The sequence below is a fragment of the Neoarius graeffei genome, chromosome 2 (genome assembly GCF_027579695.1).
Source record: "Neoarius graeffei isolate fNeoGra1 chromosome 2, fNeoGra1.pri, whole genome shotgun sequence".
In the NCBI taxonomy this organism is placed as follows: Eukaryota; Metazoa; Chordata; class Actinopteri; order Siluriformes; family Ariidae; genus Neoarius; species Neoarius graeffei.
In genome coordinates this window covers 78,978,076-79,001,102 of record NC_083570.1, presented here as the reverse complement: position 1 = coordinate 79,001,102, position 23,027 = coordinate 78,978,076, and the positions used below count along the sequence as shown (strand labels likewise).

General features: G+C 41.4%; 3 protein-coding genes across 3 annotated transcripts in view; 2 read left to right on the top strand and 1 right to left on the bottom strand.

The window, feature by feature from the left end:
• The first annotated feature begins 5,477 nt into the window (after window positions 1-5,477).
• rag1 (recombination activating 1) lies at window positions 5,478-9,701 on the top strand. Its single transcript, XM_060903516.1, has 3 exons — window positions 5,478-5,797; window positions 6,045-7,165; window positions 7,954-9,701. Exons 1-3 carry the CDS (start codon window positions 5,478-5,480, stop codon window positions 9,699-9,701), a joined length of 3,189 nt encoding a protein of 1,062 aa, XP_060759499.1.
• A 2,635-nt stretch (window positions 9,702-12,336) lies between these two features.
• rag2 (recombination activating gene 2) lies at window positions 12,337-16,593 on the bottom strand. Its single transcript, XM_060915001.1, has 2 exons — window positions 16,545-16,593; window positions 12,337-13,946 (listed from the first exon to the last, which is right to left on the bottom strand). The coding sequence occupies exons 1-2, from the start codon at window positions 16,582-16,584 to the stop codon at window positions 12,337-12,339; spliced, it is 1,650 nt and encodes a 549-aa protein (XP_060770984.1). The 5' UTR covers window positions 16,585-16,593.
• Window positions 14,151-23,027, top strand: part of iftap (intraflagellar transport associated protein) — a 27,162-nt gene continuing 18,285 nt past the window's right edge. The window contains exons 1-2 of the mRNA XM_060915002.1: window positions 14,151-14,207; window positions 20,671-20,807. Coding sequence (XP_060770985.1) covers window positions 20,723-20,807 — 85 coding nt within the window. The 5' untranslated portion in view covers window positions 14,151-14,207; window positions 20,671-20,722. The remainder of the gene's footprint in view (window positions 14,208-20,670; window positions 20,808-23,027) is intronic.

Sequence of the window (23,027 nt, the reverse complement as noted above, 5' to 3'; positions counted from 1 at the left end):
TAACCCCCATCTGCTCCCCAGGCTGCTCTGAGTATAAGTTGTTCTGGATAAAAGTGTCTACTAAATGCCTGTAATGCAACGTTTCCCAATTAGAGACAACCCTTAATTATTTATAGAACGTTTATAAATAATATTCTTAGAACACCCAGAGAACTCAACAATGTTCTAGGACCAAAAATGTTATAACCAAAAATTGTTAGAAAAGATATGAGGCAAATTTAGCTATTTCTAATCTCTTTGATAGGTTTTATAACGCTGCCTCATTTGCATCTTATTCAACATCCGTCTAGCTCTACAAATATCTCTGAGTCATCTTTTATATGTCTGACTTGTCATTAATCCTGGCTCCTCGTGTACAATAGTAATCATGTGCAGCAGAGGCTGACACTAAAGGAGCAAACTGTAGCCACTGACTGTGTATTTAATAAGAGGACTGACAGATCTAGTGCAGCAGAGCATGGTCCTGCAGAGAGCAGACCAGATTAATCCACAGCTTGAATTCAAACAAGGCTGATTCTTACGCAAATACGCTGTCGATCTACAGAGACAAACTATCAAACCATTCTCATTAATGCTCATCCCTGCCTGTCACAACATAGACTATCCCACAAGGGGCTGAAACAGAGCCTCTCATGGATGAAATTCTAGTTCAAGGAGCCCATAACAAAGACAGAACTGCGTCAATTCAGTGAGTGCTGGGAGACACTCAAATAATCTGTCAGATGGAAAAAAATAATTGAACAGGTCATTAGAGTGGTTACAATCTTTTGGGACATAACCCATCCTTTGTGAACAGGCCTAGAAACCTGACTGCTGTATGTAGGGCAAAGCTGTGTGAACATAACGGTTGTAACTCCAGCAGTTTTTCTAGTGCTTGTCTCATTTGCTGTGCAGCAGTTCTGCTTTTGTTCAGGCTCAGAGCTGAAAAAATGGCTGGCTGGTTCTCGACCACTTGCATCAGGCTAGTGTAGTATTTTGCTTCCACATCACAAATTGTAAGAAACTAGTTGTTTTGTTTTGTTTATTTGGCCATAAACGTACAATAAAAACAGTACAGGTGTGGCAGGGATGACACAAAAAAGCATAAAAACTTGTTTCCATTGTGGTCCCTTATAATTTTTTTAGTTTGCCAAAAGGTCAAGGGAGCTTGAATGCATTTATGTTTCTGTGTATATTTCATGGCCAGAATCAGAACCAGAAAATCTGTACAACAAATACAGCACAGAATCATACAGCATATGACATACACAAATACATCACGTCGTACATACAATCTGAGTCTATATCAAAATTAAACTGTTACTCAGGGCACCTATGTCCTATACAGAAGGGGTTTTCAAAGTTTTGCAGCTAGGAACTACTTTAATCATCCATCCATCCATCCATCCATCCATCCATCCATGCATCCATCCATTATCTATACCACTTATCTCTATCAGGGTCACAGGGAAGCTGGGGCCAATCCCAGCTGACTTTGGGGGAAAGGTGGGGTACACCCTGGGCAGGTCGGCAGTCTATTGCAGGACTAACACTTTAACTAAAAATAAAATAAAATACAAATAATAAATCAATTTCATGGGCTCCATCAGTAGAGTTTTTTTTTAAAGTGAGCGCAATCCAACTAATATTAGGATATTCGGAAATTATTTAATTGAATACAATAATATTTTTCTGTTCATTGGAGCCAGAGAGTTTTTAGAAATCACCAACCATACAACACATTGTTAGTAACACTGTTGTTAGATGCAATAAGATAGTTGACATTATTTATAGGCATAACCGTCTAACTGTATATAACGGTGGGTTGTGATTTTCTCCACTGTAACAAAATATAAAATACCGCAAATGCCCTGGAAATGCTTCATGGACCTTTGGGGGTACCTGGACTTTTGAGAACCACATATGACACATCATATATGTATCCATCCATCCATTATCTGTAGCCGTTTATCCTGTACAGGGTCACAGGCAAGCTGGAGGCTATCCCAGCTGACTATGGGCGAGAACCTGACCCTGGACAAGTCTTGACCCTGGACAAGTCACCAGGTCATCGCAGGGATATATATATATATATATATATATATATATATATATATATATATATATATATATATATATATATATATATATGTGTGTGTGTGTGTGTGTGTGTGTGTATGTACACAGTGGTGCTTGAAAGTTTGTGAACCCTTTAGGATTTTCTATATTTCTGCATAAATATGACCTAAAACATCATCAGATTTTCACACAAGTCCTAAAAGTAGATAAAGAGAACCCAGTTAAACAAATGAGACAAAAATATAATACTTGCTCATTTATTTATTGAGGAAAATGATCCAATATTACATTATCTGTGAGTGGCAAAAGTATGTGAACCTCTAGGTTTAGCAGTTAATTTGAAGGTAAAATTAGAGTCAGGTGTTTTCAATCAATGGGATGACAATCAGGTGTGAGTGGGCACCCTGTTTTATTTAAAGAACAGAGCTCTATCAAAGTCTGATCTTCACAACACATGTTTGTGGAAGTGTATCATGGCACGAACAAAGGAGATTTCTGAGGACCTCAGAAAAAGCGTTGTTGATGCTCATCAGGCTGGAAAAGGTTACAAAACCATCTCTAAAGAGTTTGGACTCCACCAATCCACAGTCAGATTGTGTACAAATGGAGGAAATTCAAGACCATTGTTACCCTCCCCAGGAGTGGTCGACCAACAAAGATCACTCCAAGAGCAAGACGTGTAATAGTCGGTGAGGTCACAAAGGACCCCAGGGTAACTTCTAAGCAACTGAAGGCCTCTCTCACATTGGCTAATGTTCATGAGTCCACCATCAGGAGAACACTGAACAACAATGCATGGCATTGCAGGGTTGCAAGGAGAAAGCCACTGCTCTCCAAAAAGAACATTGCTGCTCATCTGCAGTTTGCTAAAGATCACATGGACAAGCCAGAAGGCTATTGGAAAAATGTTTTGTGGACGGATGAGACCAAAATAGAACTTTTTGGTTTAAATGAGAAGCGTTATGTTTGGAGAAAGGAAAACACTGGATTCCACCATAAGAACCTTATCCCATCTGTGAAACATGGTGGTGGTAGTATCATGGTTTGGGCCTGTTTTGCTGCATCTGGGCCAGGATGGCTTGCCATCATTGATGGAACAATGAATTCTGAATTATACCAGCGAATTCTAAAGGAAAATGTCAGGACATCTGTCCATGAACTGAATCTCAAGAGAAAGTGGGTCATGCAGCAAGACAACGACCCTAAGCACACAAGTTGCTCTACCAAAGAATGGTTAAAGAAGAATAAAGTTAATGTTTTGGAATGGCCAAGTCAAAGTCCTGACCTTAATCCAATGGAAATGTTGTGGAAGGACCTGAAGCGAGCAGTTCATGTGAGGAAACCCACAACATCCCAGAGTTGAAGCTGTTCTGTACGGAGGAATGGGCTAAAATTCCTCCAAGCCGGTGTGCAGGACTGATCAACAGTTACCGCAAACGTTTAGTTGCAGTTATTGCTGCACAAGGGGGTCACACCAGGTACTGAAAGCAAAGGTTCACATACTTTTGCCACTCACAGATATGTAATATTGGATCATTTTCCTCAATAAATAAATGACCAAGTATAATATTTTTGTCTCATTTGTTTAACTGGGTTCTCTTTATCTACTTTTAGGACTTGTGTGAAAATCTGATGATGCTTTAGGTCATATTTATGCAGAAATATAGAAAATCCTAAAGGGTTCACAAACTTTCAAGCACCACTGTATATAAAATTAATCTTCAGTAAATGTGGTCAGGGTCAGGGTCATGGTGGACTTTCACTTACTCATTCACATCTAGGACAAGTTAGATTAAGCCAGTCCACATACTGGCATGTTTTTTGGGAGGTGGAAGGAAACTAGAGAACCTGAAGGACAACATGCAGAACTCTACACTGACAGTAACCTGAACTCTGGATTACTCTTTATGTCTATGTTGGCAACAACTGTGAGTGTAAGTATATGGCACGTGTGTGTGTGTGTGTGTGTGTGTGTGTGTGTGTGTGTGTGTGTGTGTGTGTGTGTGTGTGTGTGTGTGTGTAGCATTCTCACTCCTCCCCATTTACCCCATATCATTCAGGTGGCATTGGGTGTCAGTTATGGACTCCCCAGTGTGGTATAAAAAGGAGTCTTTCCCTCCTATGGAGAGACACAATCCTCAGTTGGAACACTGAGATCCAAATAGACATAGTGAGAGAAGAGAAGAGACACTCAAACATCCAAACACACACACACACACACACACACACACACACACACACACACACACACACACACACACACACACACACTCATCTCTACATCTGTGCTCCCATGCAGAAAAGACCCCAGGGGACACAACGCCAGCTGAACCTCAAAAACAAGGTAGGAGAACCCAGCTGACTGGCAGAGTAAGTCTGCCCAGCTGTTTGTGTATGTGTGAGTCTGTTTGTGTGAGCCAATGTGTGTTAGTGTGAGCTTTAAAGGATGCTGACAGTTAAAGACCACAGGATGCAGACAAAATCTTTTGAGAAGTGACAGAGATAATGCCAATATGTGGCCACCACAGGACTGCAATGGTAAGCTCTAGTTGATTTATTGATAGAGAATTTGATTGATTGGTTTATAGTATGAGATAAAAGCTTCATGAAAATGTTGTCTTGGAAGACTGCCAGCATTTGACACCTACTGGGATTCCTTTGGTTTAATGTGGTTGTGGTCCTTGATTTATTTCTATCATCCTGTATTTGTTCAATATTTACAACTTCAGTCACTTTTCCTCGACTTTTCATCCATAACAGTAGGCCTTAAAAGTTTTCAGTGAACTCTCTACCCCTTCAATCAATAACCGACTATCATAGTTTCACTATTCTCCTGTTTGCTCCTCTTAAAATGCCAGTGGAGTACTCCTCAGGCCCTGACTCCAGTTCCACTTGAGAAAATGTCTAATATGAGAGATTGATGGATCTTAAAGGATAAAGGTGCCCATTTAACTAACTTGCCATGCCCAATAAAAAAGAGGCATGCTAGAAAAAAACAGACACACTCTCAGAGCAGAAGCTTAAAGAAGGGATGAAATGAAGTTTTCAGCAGCCAATCGATTCCTGAATGCTTGTCTCATGAATTTTACAGAGGAGCTAAATGCCACTTACGGAATAATGCAGCACTGTGGGTCAAAGCTTAACACTTCATTGTGTGCTGGAATTTCAGGACACTCAGTACAAAACATTCTCAAAAGCTAAAAAATCTATTTAAATATGCTTGATCTTGTCACAGAGCTTAAAGTGAATATCTGTGTAAACCGTCTGGATGTGTTATGGGTGTGAAAACTTTTAATAATTTGAGAAAAAAAATCAACAGCAGACAAACTGCACAATAACATCACCTTCTAGTTCACCAAATGAACCTTCTGCATCTGGTCCTTCACAGAAGCTGAGACTGTGTTGATATCATGGATACCATGGAGACAGAGCTGTATGTTCCACCAGATTCACCGAGAGCCTCCATGCCAGATGAGTTGCGTCATCCTTATTCCAACTTCTCAAATTGGAAGTTTAAGCTCTTTCGAGTCCGTTCTTTGGAGAAGGCCCCCCTGCCTAGTGAACCTCCTCTGGAGAAGGAGGCTAAGCTGAAGGTGGGTGAACATGGGGATAGCCTAAGTGTTCCTGGCAGCATTATGAAGCTCTGTCTAGGGGGCAAAAATAAGGAGAATGTGGAGGGTGCTGGCAGACAAGTGGATCTCAAGCTTCAGGAGATTGACACACACATGAATCATCTCAGGTAAATAGAAGATGCTGTGGTGAGATCTTGGAATTAATATTTGACAATTCTACAATTTTAAGATAGTGAATCATAGGTTTTTACTCACAATAAGGTCAAAGCAGACATAACTTTTCAGATTCATGTTATTTTTACTTTAAACAATATAGTCAGGGGTATGTTAATTGCATATCAATGACAATTTTTAAAAAATCAAATAGAACATTCAAGGAACCCTTAACAATTCATGTTGAACAATTCTGTTCAGGTCTTTATGCCGCTTATGTGGCATACTTCTGAGGAAAGTGAAAGGCCCAGAGCATGAAGTCCAGGGAGACCTGGATGAGTCCAGCAGATATGAATTGCGCAGGATGGGCTGCAAGGCTTCTAGATGGCCTGATGTTATCCTCAAGGTGTTTAAGGTTGATGTGAATGGAGACATGGAATCCATCCACCCTCCCATATTCTGTCATCGGTGCTGGACTGTAGCTATGAGAGGAGGGGGAATATGTAGCTTTTCCAGGACCAGGGTCCCTATATGGAAGCCCCACAACTCACACTGTCTGCACTGCTACCCCAAGAGACACATACTTCAGCGAAGAGGAAGGAAGAGACGGAAACCACTACACAGCCTTCCCAAAAGGGCAAAGAAAGAGACATCTACAGGGAGCAAAAAAGTGTGGAAACAGACCACAGACAACCCACCACCAGTGGGCTTGAGAGCATGTGTGAAGCCGGCTGCTCAGAGAAACCTTTGGGTAAAGAATATAATTCACTGCCAGAAAGACCACCTAACTTCCAACCTACTCCCAGGTGATTTCCCAAAAGACTTTGTGAGTGCTATGTTGTGCCAAGTGTGTGATCACCTATTGTTTGACCCAGTCCAATCCCCATGCCAGCACCTCTTCTGCCGCACCTGCATCCAAAAGTACAGCCGTGTCTTGGGTCCCCAGTGTCCAGCCTGTGGCCTCTTACTTAACCCATGTGACCTAAATAGCCCTGCCAAAGCATTTCTATCAATTCTCCACTCTCTTCCTCTGCTCTGCCCAAGAGAAGGTTGTGGAAAGCTGGTCAGATTAGATTCCTTTGCGGACCACTGTCTAAATCACTGTTTTGAGACAGATGGCAGGAAAGAGCAGGATTTTCCTGAACAGAATATGGATGGCTACCTACCTGTCAACAAAGGTGGCCGCCCTCGCCAGCACCTGCTCTCGCTGACACGAAGGGCTCAGAAGCACAGGTTGAGAGAACTGAAGAATCAGGTGAAGGTGTTTGCTGATAAGGAGGAAGGTGGAGATGTAAAGTCTGTGTGTTTGACACTGTTCCTGTTGGCACTGAGGGCAGGAAATGAACACAAACAGGCTGATGAGCTGGAGGCCATGATGCAAGGTAGGGCCAAGAGGCACATCCACAGTGTAAACATCATTTAAAAATTTTTAAGTTAAATATTTGATTGACAATACGAGTAAGTAATGGTATAACTATTCTTAGTATAGATATTTGTAACCAGGAATCCAGTCTGTTGAAATTACTGTAGTGAAAAAAGTGAAAGAAATTTAATACACTGTTATAATTATGTTTAAGCTAAACAAAGGAGAAAAAGTTATTACTCCGTTAAAGTTGTATGGATGTAGTGGTTTTCTAAGAATCACTAATGTATAGGGAAGTGATTTATTTATCAGCTGCACTAATATCAATACTTTTGCAGAAGACTAATGAGGAAATAACCTCAGTACACATCTGACTTGTGCTTGTCTACCACTGACTGTGTTATTGTGATTGGATGTTAAATTTGTATGGGATTGTTACCATCAAGCTCCCATCTGTCCTTCAATTGCAATGAAAACATCAGCATCTCTGGTATCTAAGAATGACACAGACCATGCTATTCTCTTTTCTGGAGGATTTGGCCTAGCTGGTGTCTATTTTCATCACTAGCCAATAGATCTTTTTTGTCCATCCCCCAAATTACCTCTTATCATCATAAATTTAAAATATGCTATGGGAGTTAGCTTTGCTGTCAAAAGAGTGAAAGCATATTCTTTCTCTTCCTGCACTCCCATTTTCTTCAAATCTCCATTCTTACTCCTCTTGAGCCTATATTTCTCTATAAACTCATTATTTATACCTGTGTAGGGTTCACAGTGGGTTCATTTTCTCTTTGTCTACTCTTCCAGGCAGGGGTCTCGGTCTGCACCCAGCTGTATGTCTGGCAATACGGGTCAATACCTTCCTCAGCTGTAGTCAGTACCACAAGATGTACCGCACTGTCAAAGCTATTAGTGGACGCCAGATCTTCCAGCCCTTACACACGCTCCGTAATGCTGAAAAGGAACTTCTACCTGGGTTCCATCAATTTGAGTGGCAACCAGCACTCAAAAATGTCTCCAACTCTTGCAATATCGGGATCATTGATGGGCTTTCGGGATGGACAGCCTCTGTAGATGATGTACCTGCAGACACGATTGCTAGAAGGTTCCGTTATGATGTGGCACTAGTATCAGCTTTAAAGGACTTGGAGGAGGACATCATGGAGGGACTTAGAGAAAGAGGATTTGATGACAGCACCTGCACCTCAGGTTTCACTGTGGTGATTAAGGAGTCATGTGATGGCATGGGAGATGTCAGTGAGAAACATGGAGGAGGACCAGCTGTCCCAGAGAAGGCAGTGAGATTTTCTTTTACAGTGATGTCCATCACTATTCAAGTTGAAGGTGAAGAAGAAGCAGTCACTATCTTCCAGGAGCAAAAGCCTAACTCTGAGCTTTCCTGCAGGCCCCTGTGCCTCATGTTCGTGGATGAGTCTGATCATGAGATGCTGACAGCCATCTTGGGACCTGTGGTGGCAGAGCGTAAAGCTATGAAGGAGAGTCGACTCATTCTTTCTATAGGTGGGCTCCAACGTTCCTTCCGCTTTTATTTTAGGAGCACAGGCTATGATGAAAAGATGGTGAGAGACATGGAAGGTTTGGAAGCTTCGGGTTCCACTTACATCTGCACCCTGTGTGACTCCACACGAGCTGAAGCCTCTCAGAACATGGTGCTTCACTCCATCACAAGAAGCCATGATGAAAATCTTGAGCGCTATGAGATATGGAGAACTAACCCCTTTTCTGAGTCTGCAGAGGAGCTACGGGATAGAGTCAAAGGGGTCTCAGCCAAGCCTTTCATGGAGACACAACCCACATTAGATGCCTTGCACTGTGACATTGGCAATGCTACTGAATTCTATAAGATCTTCCAGGATGAGATTGCTGAAGTGTACTTGAACAACAACCCAACTCGAGAAGAGCGCAGACGCTGGCGGTCAGTCCTTGACAAGCAGCTGAGAAAGAAGCTGAAGCTAAAACCAGTGATGAGAATGAATGGGAACTATGCCCGTCGACTTATGACTCGTGAAGCTGTTGAAGTGGTGTGTGAACTGGTTCCATTAGAGCAGCGCCGTGAGGCTTTGAAGGAACTAATGGAGCTGTATATCCAGATGAAACCTGTGTGGCGTTCTACCTGCCCAGCTCAAGATTGTCCTGATCAGCTTTGCCGCTATAGCTTCAACTCTCAACGTTTTGCAGAACTCCTCTCCACCACATTCAAATATCGCTATGATGGCAAGATTACTAACTACTTCCACAAGACTTTAGCCCATGTACCTGAAATTGTTGAACGGGATGGCTCAATTGGTGCATGGGCCAGTGAAGGGAATGAATCTGGGAACAAACTTTTCCGCCGCTTCCGTAAGATGAATGCTAGGCAGTCCAAGACATTTGAGTTAGAAGACATATTAAAACACCACTGGTTGTACACATCAAAGTATCTGCAAAAGTTCATGGAGGCTCATAGGAACTCCGCAAAAGCACTCCAAGCTACCATCAACCCAGAGGAATGCCCAGATGACTTTGATATGTCTCTTGACATCACAGACTTTTAAAAACTGTGGGGATTGAATACATTTACTTGAATATACTTGGACATTTCATTGCTTTACTTTTTATAATTACACCATTGATATGACACTTTATATATATATATATATATATATATATATATATATATATATATATATATATATATATATATATATATATATATGCAGCTGTAACTTTATGGCAGATAAGATTCAGAGGGAGTGGCTATATTTTTTTTCTCAGGTTTTGCAGACAAAATTTATTTATTTATTTTTATTTCATCCTCAGCTGTGGTGAAATATGGGAGAGTTTATTGTATTGCCAGGTTATGACACATTCATAAATTTATATAGATGGATTATTTATGGAATCAAATGAAAGCACTGGAAGTCGCAGAAGGGGAAATGCTTTAAAAAAGACCAATTTTATGATCTCTGTATTAATTCATCACAGACAAGGGCAAAGACAGAATGGAATTAGGGAAACGCATACTGCCTCTGTTTCAGAAGAGATAGTAACAGAAAAGACTGCTGCTGTACACCAGGGACCTCTCGAGAAAATAGCATCAGGGCCACAGTTTGCACATTCCCAGAAAAACGCTATATTCCTACCTTCATTTTTACATCTCTAGACTTTGCACAACACTGAACACTTCACATTTGTTTTAGTAATTTTGCACCAGATCATACACGTCATTCTTTTTAAAAACATTACATAGTCAGTCTAATCATGATGCGATTTAACAGTTCTATTGTTATATTAATGTGTTGTTCATTATAACAGTTTGTGTTACCTGTGTAGGATGGACTGTGCCTTCCTGGATTTATTATTTAATTTACTTTATGTACTGTTTATATGTGATTGATTGATTGATTGATTGATTGATTGATTGATTGATTGATTGATTGATTGATTGATTGATTGATTGATTGGTTACATTTGTTTACTGTGAAGTATTTTAAACTTATTTTGTTACTTTAATAGATTACTTGATTAATACACTGATATGCATTTGCATCTTTGATTGATTGATTGATAGGTTGATTACATTAATACCCAACATATTGTAACAATTTTAATTTAATGTCAATAGAAACCAAAAGCAAATAGGTGTTCCCTGTTTATTGTTTACTGTTTTATGGTATACTATTGACATTTTATATGATTTGTGTTTTTGTCTACAGTATATATTTGTATTTTGTATTGTATTTTACATAAAATACATATGTATTATGTATTTTGAGTATTTGTCTATGTAGGGTAGCACAAGGCTGATGGCCTGCAAGGATACAGAAATCTTCTATCTCTAAAAATAGAATTTGCTAAGTGTCCATAGTTTGTGTTACATTTGTGCCTTTGCAAATTTGTACTCCAATTGTTTACTCAATTAAAATTGCAATTGCTCATTTAAATAAATACTGATGTAAATGAAATAAATGAAGTACAGTGTCAGATTATTCACTCACGTTAAACTATTCAAATTTAAACTGTTGGAAAAAAATCACATCTGCATCAAACCACATCATCTTTTTTGTTAGTTCCCTTTTCACCAAGGACCAAAGAACTATGGGGAAATATTAGATTAAAGCAAATTCGCAACAAGTTTATTCCTTATAATAAAATTGGTTGAATGCTAATAGCTAGCCTTCAAAAACAAACTGCCTAGATAAACACAAATAGTACACAGCAGCAGATAGACTACAGTGGAGTACTAGGTCTCACTCTTGGTGTCACATCTGTTAAAGTTTAGATTTGTTTAGATTTGTTAGATCAATTCATTGACTCTGTTTATTGATAAATATATAATTATAGAGAAATGAAGCTTAAAATGTAGTGAGGATAAAGTAGATATTTGTCTTTTTAAATGTAGTAAGTAAAAGTCAAAAATATTATGTAAAGCATAGATAATTTAAAAAACAGACTTAAATACATTAAGACAACTATTAACCTTAGTTAATTTACTATAGGAAAGCCAGCTTTTAGTTGAGGGGTAGCCTACACTGAGCACTACTTTTCTGATTTAAATAATGTACATAGTTGTGTAAAATCTCAAGTCTCGGATTTTGTGTCTGTGCCTTAGGTTTTCATGGTATCTACCTTTTATTTACGTCATAAATAAAACACTTTCATCTACAATTTATACTCATATTTGAGTTGCAATTTCATTGTACTTTCTTTTCCATTTTTCTTTCTTATGACATAACTTTTGTAAATGAATAAACATACATTTAATTGATCTTTTTCAGAATTTCAGAGAAGTGTTACTTTTCATCAGAGGCTAAGAATAGTTTGCACAAAACCTTAAAATGTATTGATGAAAAATAAAATTGATGAATAATACAATGTATTTTAATAAACTATGCAATGTCTGTTCCTTGAATAATTGAAAAAGCATTTTGAGATATCATTCTTGGCTTTTAATACTATTAAGCATGACAAGCCTACACAATAACTAATCAACATTTTCCTTTTTATTACAAACAACTTAAGAAATACATTTCCAAGATTTAATTTTCAAAAAGTTGGATTATAACATCATGCTCCAAAGAAAAATTTATTCCAGTACATTACAACAGTAGATAAAGTAAGAAAATGTCATTAACTATTTATTAAGCACCTAGCATTTAGCTCTAAAATAGCCAATTAAGTATGAACAGCTCAGTCAAACAGTCTTCTAAAGAAGCTCTTCTTAACTGGAGTCATTTTCAGGGTTATGGGGGCTTTGCGGTGCATTGTCTTCATTGGGACTCTCTTCAGAGACATTATCTTGCATGGGGGAGTCATTTCCTGCCTGGCAAGGCCACCATGGTCCAGGCAGTAGTACTTGCTGTTATCCTGAGAGAGGCGTAATAATAGACTCTCTGAGAGCTCCATACACTGAGCATGGACCCAGTGTCCACCTTCGCCTCTGGAACAGAAGATCATGGCTGGTCTGGTGAGCTCAGTAGAGTAGAAAGGCTCCCAGGTGTTGATGTCTACCTGACATGTGAAACAGCACTTGATCCAGTAACCAGTCTGAGATTCATCCTCTTCATCTTCCTCATTGTAGGTGTCTCCCTCTCCATCACTGCTGTACTCCATTTCATGGGGTTCACGCCCAAAATACAGTTCTTCTGAATCTTCTAGAGGTGCTGAATCCTCAAAATCAGTGGACTCTTGGCTGCATGTCTGGGTTGGATCCTCTCCATCTCCGGCTTGCTGGAAGCTTAACTGGTACAAGTAATATGCATCTGTAGGTGTGGGATTTGTCCCTGATGGTATAACAATTAATGCACTCCCCTTTTCTAGGCTTCCACCAAACCAGGTGCGGCTTTGGCTGATCTCACTGCTCCACTCAGGAGGCTCTCTGGGCTCCATCCGTATTCCAACATCATCTAGTGTAACGTAGGTGCACAGCATTCTCTTCTGGGAATCTGACTGGTAACCACCAAGAATAATGTATTCATGAGCAGGGCCTATGGGAGTTACAATGGCACTTGTGATGGAGATACCATCATTAAGGATCTCACAGGAGAGTAATGGACTGCCTAAAAGAAGCTCTACACGCAGTCTGAACAGACGAGGTGGTCGACAGTCAGTCGAGGCAATATGGCCGCCCAAGAAGTAGACACAGTTCTCTCGTGCCAGTGCCAGGTGGAACGACTGGCCATCAGTGAGCTCTCGGAGGGTGTGTGCTGAACAGCAGCCAAACTCCAGATCAATGAGGTAAATCTGGGGTGGACAGTCCACCATGCAGTTCCAATTCTCTGTGGTTCTCTCAGCAGAAGGCATGTAGGATCTGCCACCAAACAGAACACAAGCAGTTTTCCCTCTGTTATGGACTACACTAAGGGTGTGGCCATATCGTGCTTCTGGAAGCTCACCGACCAACTCTTTCTCCTGGCATCTCAGTGTGACCTTCTTATTACTTCCACGACTGTCAACACTAAGTACGTAAAGGCTTGAGGACAGCTCGTTGTTGGGTGTTCGGCCTCCATGAATGAGGTAACACTCAGGGTTTTCACTGTGAGGCTCTACATGAGCAATTCCTGGGTAACGCAGAGGTGGGAGATAGCAAGAATTGTTGGAGAATGTGATGGCACGCAATTTTAACTCCCCATGTTTAATGCGTACACCAAACATGCCTGTAGGGCAGGAACGTTTGGGCCATCCTTTCTGACCGAAAAGATAAGCATCACCTTCTAGATGCAATAAGGAGCAACCGGGCTGCAGAAGACTTGCACAGTTTATGGCAGTCAGGTGCTGCAAAGACATTTTTCTGCAGAGAGCTGTAGGGTTTAACGAGAAATGAAATATGAGTTAATATGTGATCTGCTCAAACTGAAATAGAGTTGGAATAAGAAACAGCATTTGCTAAACAATTCATCAAAAATGGTGGAACTTTTGTTTTAAACTGTTTCCCGGGACGCTATGAACGGACGCACCATCCCGCCTCAAATGTTGTAGTTCTTTCCGCCTTCTTTTCCCTGAAGCTGGAGTTTAGGGTAGGTACTGCACAAAGCGGTTGCCTGGGGAACGTGTGCTCAGTGGTAGGTTGGCTGTTCTCTCAGCTGCGAAGTGTTTGGTTTTGTGTGTATTAGCGACTATTAATTTATTTACCCAGCAATTTTAAAATAACAAATTAGCATAAACTAAGCATTTAACAGTGGAGTTGAATTAGATAGTGTTTGAACCAGAGCGTAGCTAGCATGTTGGCTACATAATAACATCACAACCTGACAAGAAAGCCTCAGATTTTATTAGAGTAAATATGGTCTCACGTAAAATATATACTTTCGTCCGTTAACTTTAGTATTTGTACAAAGAGCGAATGGTATTTTAACTTATACCCCATAATACACAAAACTTTTATCCACGTATTTCATGTTTGTTTAAGTTATTATCCAGATTTCCGACAAACGTCCAAAATATAGTTTATTCTTCTTTAATTAATAACTCCCTTAATATATGTTCTTGTGATCGCCGTAAATATACATACACCTAAGAAACGGAGCCTATAGTTCACTCCTGGTCACGTGTTCTTACCTCTGACAGTGTAATCCTCAAGGTCTTTAGGGAAAAAAAAAACATCAATGTAAATTCAATCTCCAAAGTGTGCTTGCAGGAGTAATAGTTCGTATATGAGTATGTGTTTGAAATATGCGTTATAACTATCTACCTAATTGTTAGTTTTGAGTGATGAAGAGCTGTGGAGCTTGTGAAGCTTGGCTGATTCTGATCAGAGTTTAATATTGAGGTCAACCGCCTGTGACTGTTAGCTTCAGCAGGTGGCTGAGCAAAACATCATCACATCAGGAGCACGTTGAAATGAAAACAAGCTTGAAGATAGTTATACACAAGGAAATCTAAGAGTGCAAATATGACTGTGGAGATGGTAATCATAACTGTGGAGATGATTCACAATACACCAACAACAAAAATTAAAATTTGAAAAGATATGAGAACTTGATAAGATTTTTAGTGCAGAATGCACTTACTGTACTTTATGGCAGGCAGCTTATTTCACAGTAATCGCATGAAGATATGCATCTTCACTGAATTGCAGCGTTATTGGTACGACTGCATTATGTAAACTCTGAGTGAATTATACACACACTTCATGTCAGACTGAAGCTGATATGAGCCTTGATGAGCACTAAGCATCATCGACTATGGGAAAAGAGCACTAACTTAATAAATGAGTCAATTTAGTTATGTCACGTTTACATAAGATAAAGCAAACTTTTTTTTTTTAGTCCCTTATGGGGAAATCAGAGTTTGAGCAGTGTGATGGCAAGAATACAACTTGTGAAAGGCTAGATAAATAAATATAAATATGACAGTTGTAGTGTCAATATGGCAAGAATACAAAAATAAAGGATGTTAGCAGTATGATATGTAGGTATCAGAAAATGTGCAAAGATCTACAATAGAAGTGCTGATGCAGTATGTCCGAGGGTTGTCCATGTGGAAAATTCCTAATGAGTGACTGCAGCATGAAATAGGCATATATTTATGGACAATAAGAGTACAAACAAAAACATTAGTGCAAGGTGTCTCCCAGTACAGAATTATGAACCAGAATGGGACGGTACATTACAATAACGTTATGTTTTCTAAATATTCAGTCTCGATTAGAGGGAGAGGGTGCAAAGGCACTTTTGGAGTGGCTGCAGGATTTACTAATTGCCATTCGTGGCACGCCATCGATGAACGTCCCCGCGAATCCCTGACCAATAGAACCGGGCCATTATTCAGGCTAGTGTTTTATCCTGCTGTAAGTGTCCGGCCATGGGATTAAAATGAGCCACATGGAACATGAGTTCCCTACAGCTCTTAGGGATTAACAATTGTGTTAACTGTTCACCGGTTTGAGTGTCCTGCGTCACTCGATACAACCTATCCTTAATAATGTCGAAATACGGGAAGGAGGGTATCATATTTGGCTGGAGAGTTTGATCATCGATTACTCTCACTTGGTCAAATGCATGACGCAGAGTCTCGTCTCGTGACTGCTCCAACGGGAAATCCTCGAGGGAATCCCCGAGAGAGGGAGGAGGGGTGAGCTGCTCCTCACTCCTTGCATTGCCCTGATGTGGTGCTGACATAGATGGCTCTGTGACAGCTTCCCCCTATCAGTGCCACACCGGGATCTCCCCGTGATGCATTATTGCAGGACACACCCCCTACTATATGCTCCATTAATCCTCTGAACCCTGGTCATTCAGTCCCCCAAATCAGCAAGTGGGTAAGAGGTGGATTAACCGCTGCCTTTAAACTATATTTTTGTTCCTGAAGTAGAATGTGGACAAACACTAATGGGTAATTGTGAACATCCCCGTGCACACACACAACCTTCACCACTTGTGCTCTCCCCAATGCCTCACCATGCTTTGAGGTCTGATGACAGCCAGAATCCACCAACATGTGATATGTATCCCCTTGGACACTCATTGGTATACGATATGCTGTGGCCTGATCAGGGGTGGTCTCTGGCGCGTCAGGGATTTGGACAGTGGCTCCCACCTCCATCGCGGGATACTGACCCTGGAGATGCCTGGGCTCCCCCCAGCGCCAGCATACTGGCCCAGACTTCACCTCTGCGCTGGTGTTATGGGCGTCACTCACCTGAGGGGGAGAAGACACAGACATGGAAGGGGAAGATGGGAGGACACCGCGGGTGCGGCGGGCCGGCTGGGGGGGAGCCAGCCCCCGTCTCCGTGGTGGGGGAACGGGGCAGGGACGGGAAGTGGGGGGGAGGAGAAGGAGAGAGAAGAGGTGACACGTCCGCCTGCCACTGGAACCACCTCCAGATGGTCCTCTACCAACTTGATGGCTTGATCCAGCAACGCCGGGCGATGACACTGGACTCACTCTGCCGTTCCTTCTGGAAGACATGCAATGAACTGCTCCAGTGCCACCAGATTGATGATCCCCTTGGCATTGTGGTCGTCTGCCCTCAGCTACCACCGGCAGGCGTCCCGGAGCTGTTGGCCAAATGCAAACGGCTGGCCGACTTCCTCCAATGTCAGCGTCTGGAAGCACCGATGACGTTGTTCCGGAGAGCGGCCGCCATGCTGCAGGATGGCTTGCTTCAGGTCTGCGTATGAGGGATGTTAACCGATGACCGTTTGACCGATGGTTGACTGAATCAACGTCAACCGGTTAATTTTTTTTGGTTGTCAGTTAAAAAAAAATCAATCGTTTGAAGCTGCCGATTTTGGAGCAGAGAACCTGGAATTCTGTGTTGTAAACGCTTGGGGCATGCCATGCAGTGTAAGGACGACAGCTGACAAATCAGAAACACCCATTCAGTCATGTCCCGCCCTCCCGCCCCAGTTGAAGACAGCTGACAAATCAGAAACACCCATTCAGTCATGTCCCGCCCTCCCGCCCCAGTTGAAGACAGCTGACAAATCAGAAACACCCATTCAGTCATCTCCCGCCCCAGTTGAAGACAGCTGACAAATCAGAAACACCCATTCAGTCATGTCCCGCCCTCCCGCCCCAGTTGAAGACAGCTGCCACTCGGCGAAAGGAAAGTGTAGCCACAGGCTTTTTAGCTTACAAATTACTATTCTGTTTTTTTTTTAAATTATTATTAGAAGGCACATCGAGTTTAGTCCTGCCTTGGCCAGTGCATTCTGAAAGTATGTTTCGGTCTGTAGCCAACAATGCATGTTATTGCAGATCATATCTCTCCATACAAACTAAAGGCGCAGATGCCACCTTTTGGAGGGAAGGGGAGAGAATGAAATGACAGCGGTGTTTGAGGGGGAGTGACAAACGCAGCTTTTATGTCTGTGAGCCAAGTCGGTGACGGCTTCAGAGCAACTTCAATACCATGCAGTAATGGCGTGTTGATATTGGTAATGGTGTTATAACGATTGTAGCTAATTAATTAGATTACCTGGCGTTATAACAGCCTTTATTTTAACGCCGTTATTCCCATCACTGAATGTTATGTACTTCTTCTAGCACTTGACTTTATTTTCAACGCCATCATGGCCAACTGAAACTGTCTCTAAGCTGGAGCCATTTGTCCTCCGTTCCAATACAAACCCGTCGACATCAGGGCCGCGTTTGACTAAATGTTTCGCGCTGTAGAAAAGGTAATGTGAGTGGAGGGCAGCGACTGGGACTGAATGTGTGGATGCTCGCGGTTAGATTTAGAATAGATTCTAATAATTCCAATTCTAGAATTTTAAACTCATAGGTTAACCGACTTTAACTGGCTAATGAGGCTCAGTGGTCGGTCAAGATTTTTTTTAGTTTTTGCCATCCCTACTGCGTATACGAGCTGGCTGTCGGCAGGAAGCTGCTGCACAGCGAGCTGCGGCTCTCCAGTCAGTAACAAAAGTAGGCGTGCCGCGTGTTGCTCAACCGGCCACCCCCATGTTTTGGCCACTTGCTTGAAGAGAGCAATGAAGGCTTCCGGATCATCGTGCAGCCTCATCTTCGTGAGGGTCACATGGAGAGGGTCTCCTGTGGTGGCGGTCGAGGATCCTGCCGACGTGAGCAGGTGTCGGAACGCCTGCTGATTTTCCTGCTGGTCCAGCATCAAGGCTTCAAAGCGTTGCTCCTGCTCCTTTCGGAGGGTGATCAGTGCCTGATGCTGGTTTTGTTGGGCGGTGGAGAAGGCATGGATGAGGCCCTTGAATGGGGAGGACTCCATGGATGATTCCCTTCAGTATCCTGGCTTTCGGCACCACTGTAGTAAGCTCTGATGTGGGTGGAATACTGAAGCACGGCAGGTGGGAGATATGTTCACACATTTTATTTTCAAGATTGTTGCTTTTCAGCTTCATTCATTCACGTGCTCACTCTCTCACACACACACACACACGTACGTTCTGGTCAGGATAGCTACCTTCTCTTCGCTCTCTGCTGTCACTGCAAAAACACACACACACACACACACACACACACACACACACACACACACACACACACACACACACACACACAACATTAATTGACAACAGGTGCATTGACTTTGCCACTCACCTTCCCTGACCACGCCCCTGCTGCCACAGTCACCTGCAGGACCCCTCCTCGCGGCTCCTGTTTACAGAGCATTTGGACCTGAACAAACGGTTAAAGGAGTCATATTTAAGTCTTCACATTTAGAACAAAAATTAGAACAATTTTTACAATAGAACTGCACTCCCGTTTTTTTTTTTTTTCTTTCTGGACCTTAAAGTGTGTGTGTGGGGGGGTATAATGGAAAACTTTTATAGGGGAAACATAACTTACCTATCGGAATAAGTATATAGTTAACATAAATTAGCTATATTTATTAGGAGTGCTGCTGAAAATAGTAGAAAAATGCACTTTCTTTTTTAGTTGGAGCTTTGGGAGTGGTGTGGAGTACAAATTCTCAGAAAACTGGGACTTGTAGGGAAGAACTTTGAATATGTAAGACTATAGTGTGATAAAGCCTACCAGTGACTGTATAGTTTTAATATTGAATGAATACAGGTGCAGTGGCCGGATTGCTCTTTTCTTTCCTGAACAAACAGAAAAGTAGTGAGAGAGCTTGAAATGATCGAGAGACACTAAAAGAGTTTGAGAAAGTGGGTAACAGCTGTTTTGAGGTAATTAGTATTATGTTTTTTGTCTTTAGGTGTGTGTGTGTGTGTGTGTGTGTATTTAGGGGAATGATCATGTGCAAAACAAAGTGCTGTAACCACCAGTGCCTGGAAGAGTGTTAGTGCTCAAAAACACAAACACTTGAACACCTGCTTCTCAGAGTTGCTGCTGAGTCGCAAGGCAAATGATCGTGGCTTAATTGACTCCTCAGTGCCAGGTCCTAAAAAAGCATGATGCCTTTAGCTTCTTAATTAACTGTGGAGATATAGTTCAAATGTATTTAAAATGCATATATTATCATAACTTAGTCTTGCAGTGTAGCATGAGCCTGCATTCATCTGTCCCCAAAGCAGGGATGTTCACTGTGACCCTGAAGGTGGCAAACTCAGTGAGTGGGATGTGAACAGTACAGCACATGCCCTAGGCCATGCTGGTGAATTGTATTTATTAATTGGTAGCACAAAGTAATTAAACTGTAGTGTGCCACCTGTTTCTGTCCCTTGCAACGGTACACTAGTCTCCACCGAAGGAAGAGTTTGATAAACGACAGGGTGACAGCTCAGATGTTCCGTTGATCATTTTGTATGGTCGTTCATTACACTTTAATGCCATTGTAATAATCGCCTCTCTCTACTAATTGTAATTGAACTGAACTTCGAAATAATAAGTTCACCTTAATCAGGGCTAATGTGGCTATAATGTGTATTATTATGCGATTAAGTGACCTAACAAGTAGTGCAATCTAACTCTCTAGTCATCTGTCTCACTTCTTTATTATCTTTGCCCCCACACCTGCTTCCCTTCATATAAATTCCTGCTGGGTCAATTTATTGTACACCATTTTAAAGGTATTGATTTTTGAAAGGTTTTGTTTTCTCTTAGGTATTTTAATTTCCTGTCTCTGTCTGCCTGTCCTTGTAGGTTTGGTGAGATGCCTGGTTTACAAGATGATTAAGGTGTCATTCCTCAGTCCATGATGGAAGCTGTTGAGTGGTTCTGTAACTTACAAGAGCAGTCATACGAGCAGTTCCTGTCCACCTTCATGCACCTGAGTACAGGTCAGTCACTAGAGGTACAATACCAGTCAAAAGTTTGTCCAGACCTTCTAATTCAATGTTTTTCTTTATTTTTATTTATTAATTAAAAGACACTTCATGTTTTAAAATAATGGTGGACTGTTGTTTCTCTTTACTTAGTTGAGTGGTTCTTGACATAATATGGACATATTACTACATTGAATAGGACTATTTACTGCATTTTTGTTATTTACTATTTACTGTTTGAGATCAAACACATTAAGAAGGCGAAAAAAATCCCACTAATTAACTTTTGACGAGACACACCTGTTAATTGAAAAGCATTCCAGGTGACTACCTCATGAAGCTGGTTAAGATAATGCCAATAGTGCGCAAAGCGTCATCAGGGTAAACGGTGGCTACTTTGAAGAATCTAAAATATGAAACATATTTTTTAACCCTTTTTTGTTTACCACATAATTCCATATGTTCCATATGCTATTTCATAGTTTTGATGTCTTCAGTATTGTTCTACAATGTAGAAAATACTCAAAATACGGAAAAAATGTATGTGTAGGTATATCCAAACCTTTTACTAGTACTGTACTACAGAAGTGTAAGTTACACTTGCCAAAGGTACTGACACCCACCCCGTGCCATGACAGACCCTAGCTTTTGGACTTGCTGCTGCACTGTAAACCCGAATAAGTTGAGTTTACTTAAAAAAATTGAGGAAAGTGGTTGCCTTAAAAAAAAAAAGTAATTATTAATGATTGAATTGAGTACGGGCGGCACGGTGGTGTAGTGGTTAGCGCTGTCGCCTCACAGCAAGAAGGTCCTGGGTTCGAGCCCCGGGGCCGGCGAGGGCCTTTCTGTGTGGAATTTGCATGTTCTCCCCGTGTCCGCGTGGGTTTCCTCCGGGTGCTCCGGTTTCCCCCACAGTCCAAAGACATGCAGGTTAGGTTAACTGGTGACTCTAAATTGACCGTAGGTGTGAATGTGAGTGTGAATGGTTGTCTGTGTCTATGTGTCTGCCCTGTGATGACCTGGCGACTTGTCCAGGGTGTACCCCGCCTTTCGCCCGTAGTCAGCTGGGATAGGCTCCAGCTTGCCTGCGACCCTGTAGAAGGATAAAGCGGCTAGAGATAATGAGATGAGATGAATTGAGTACTTACCAGAAGATTGTAAGTTTAAGGTACTCAATTCAATCATTAATAATTACTTATTTTTTTTAAGGCAACCACTTTCCTCAATTTTTTTAAGTAAACTCAACTTATTCGGGTTTACAGTGTGGTAATAGTCTGGATGGTCCATTTCGTCTTTGGTCTGGAACACACAGCATCCTTTTCTTGCAAAAAAGACCTGGAACACTGATTCTTCTGGCCACAATACATGTTTACATGTTTCCACTGTATGATGGTCCATCCCAGATGCCTCCAAGCATAGAAAGGTCGATGGCACTTTTGGACACAGTTTAATATAAGGCTTCCTTTTTGCACAGTAAAGTTTTAATTGGCATTTGTCGATGTAACTCTGTATTGTAAGTGCTTGACACAGGTTTGCCAAAGTAATGAAATGAAGTTGACCAGACAAAACATGAAATACAGTGGTATGCAAAAGTTTGGGCACCCCTGGTCAAAATTGCAGTTACTCTGAACAGTTAAGCAAGTTGAAGATGAAATGATCTCCAAAAAGCATAAAATTAAAGATGACTCATTCCCTTTATATTTTAAGCAAAAACAATTTTTTATTTTCATCTTTTATATTTTCAAAATGACAAAAAAGGAAAAGGGCCCGAAGCAAAAGTTTGGGCACCCTGCATGGTCAGTACTTAGTAACACCCCCTTTGGCAAGTATCACAGCTTGTAATCACTTTTTGTAGCCAGCTAATAATCTTTCAGTTCTTACCTGGGGGATTTTCGCACATTTGTCCTTGCAAAAGGCTTCCAGTTCTACAAGTTTCTTGGGCTGTCTTGCATGCACTGCTCTTCTGAGATCTAGCCACAGATTTTCAATGATATTTAGGTCAGGGGACTCTGAGGGCCAGGGCAAAACCTTCAGCTTGTGCCTCTTGAGGTATTCCATTGGATCATTGTCTTATTGTAGGACCCATCCTCTTTTTAACTAAAACTTTTTTACAGATGGTGTGATGTTTGCTTCCAGAATTTGCTGGTATTTATTCAAATCCATGCTTCTCTCAACCAGTGAAATGTGCCCTGTACCACTGGCTGCAACACAACCCCAAAGCATGATCGATCCACA

What these genes read in the sequence shown, in the direction of transcription:
- rag1 (XM_060903516.1), top strand. Translation starts at nt 5,478, where the DNA reads ATGGAGACAGAGCTGTATGTTCCACCAGATTCACCGAGAGCCTCCATG. An exon ending in ACACACATGAATCATCTCAG is followed by an intron (nt 5,798 to 6,044) that starts GTAAATAGAAGA and finishes AATTCTGTTCAG; the next exon opens with GTCTTTATGCCGCTTATGTG. An exon ending in GCTGGAGGCCATGATGCAAG is followed by an intron (nt 7,166 to 7,953) that starts GTAGGGCCAAGA and finishes CTACTCTTCCAG; the next exon opens with GCAGGGGTCTCGGTCTGCAC.
- rag2 (XM_060915001.1), bottom strand. Translation starts at nt 16,584, where the DNA reads ATGTTGGTGGATTCTGGCTGTCATCAGACCTCAAAGCATG. An exon ending in TCATCAGACCTCAAAGCATG is followed by an intron (nt 13,947 to 16,544) that starts GTGAGGCATTGG and finishes TAAACCCTACAG; the next exon opens with CTCTCTGCAGAAAAATGTCT.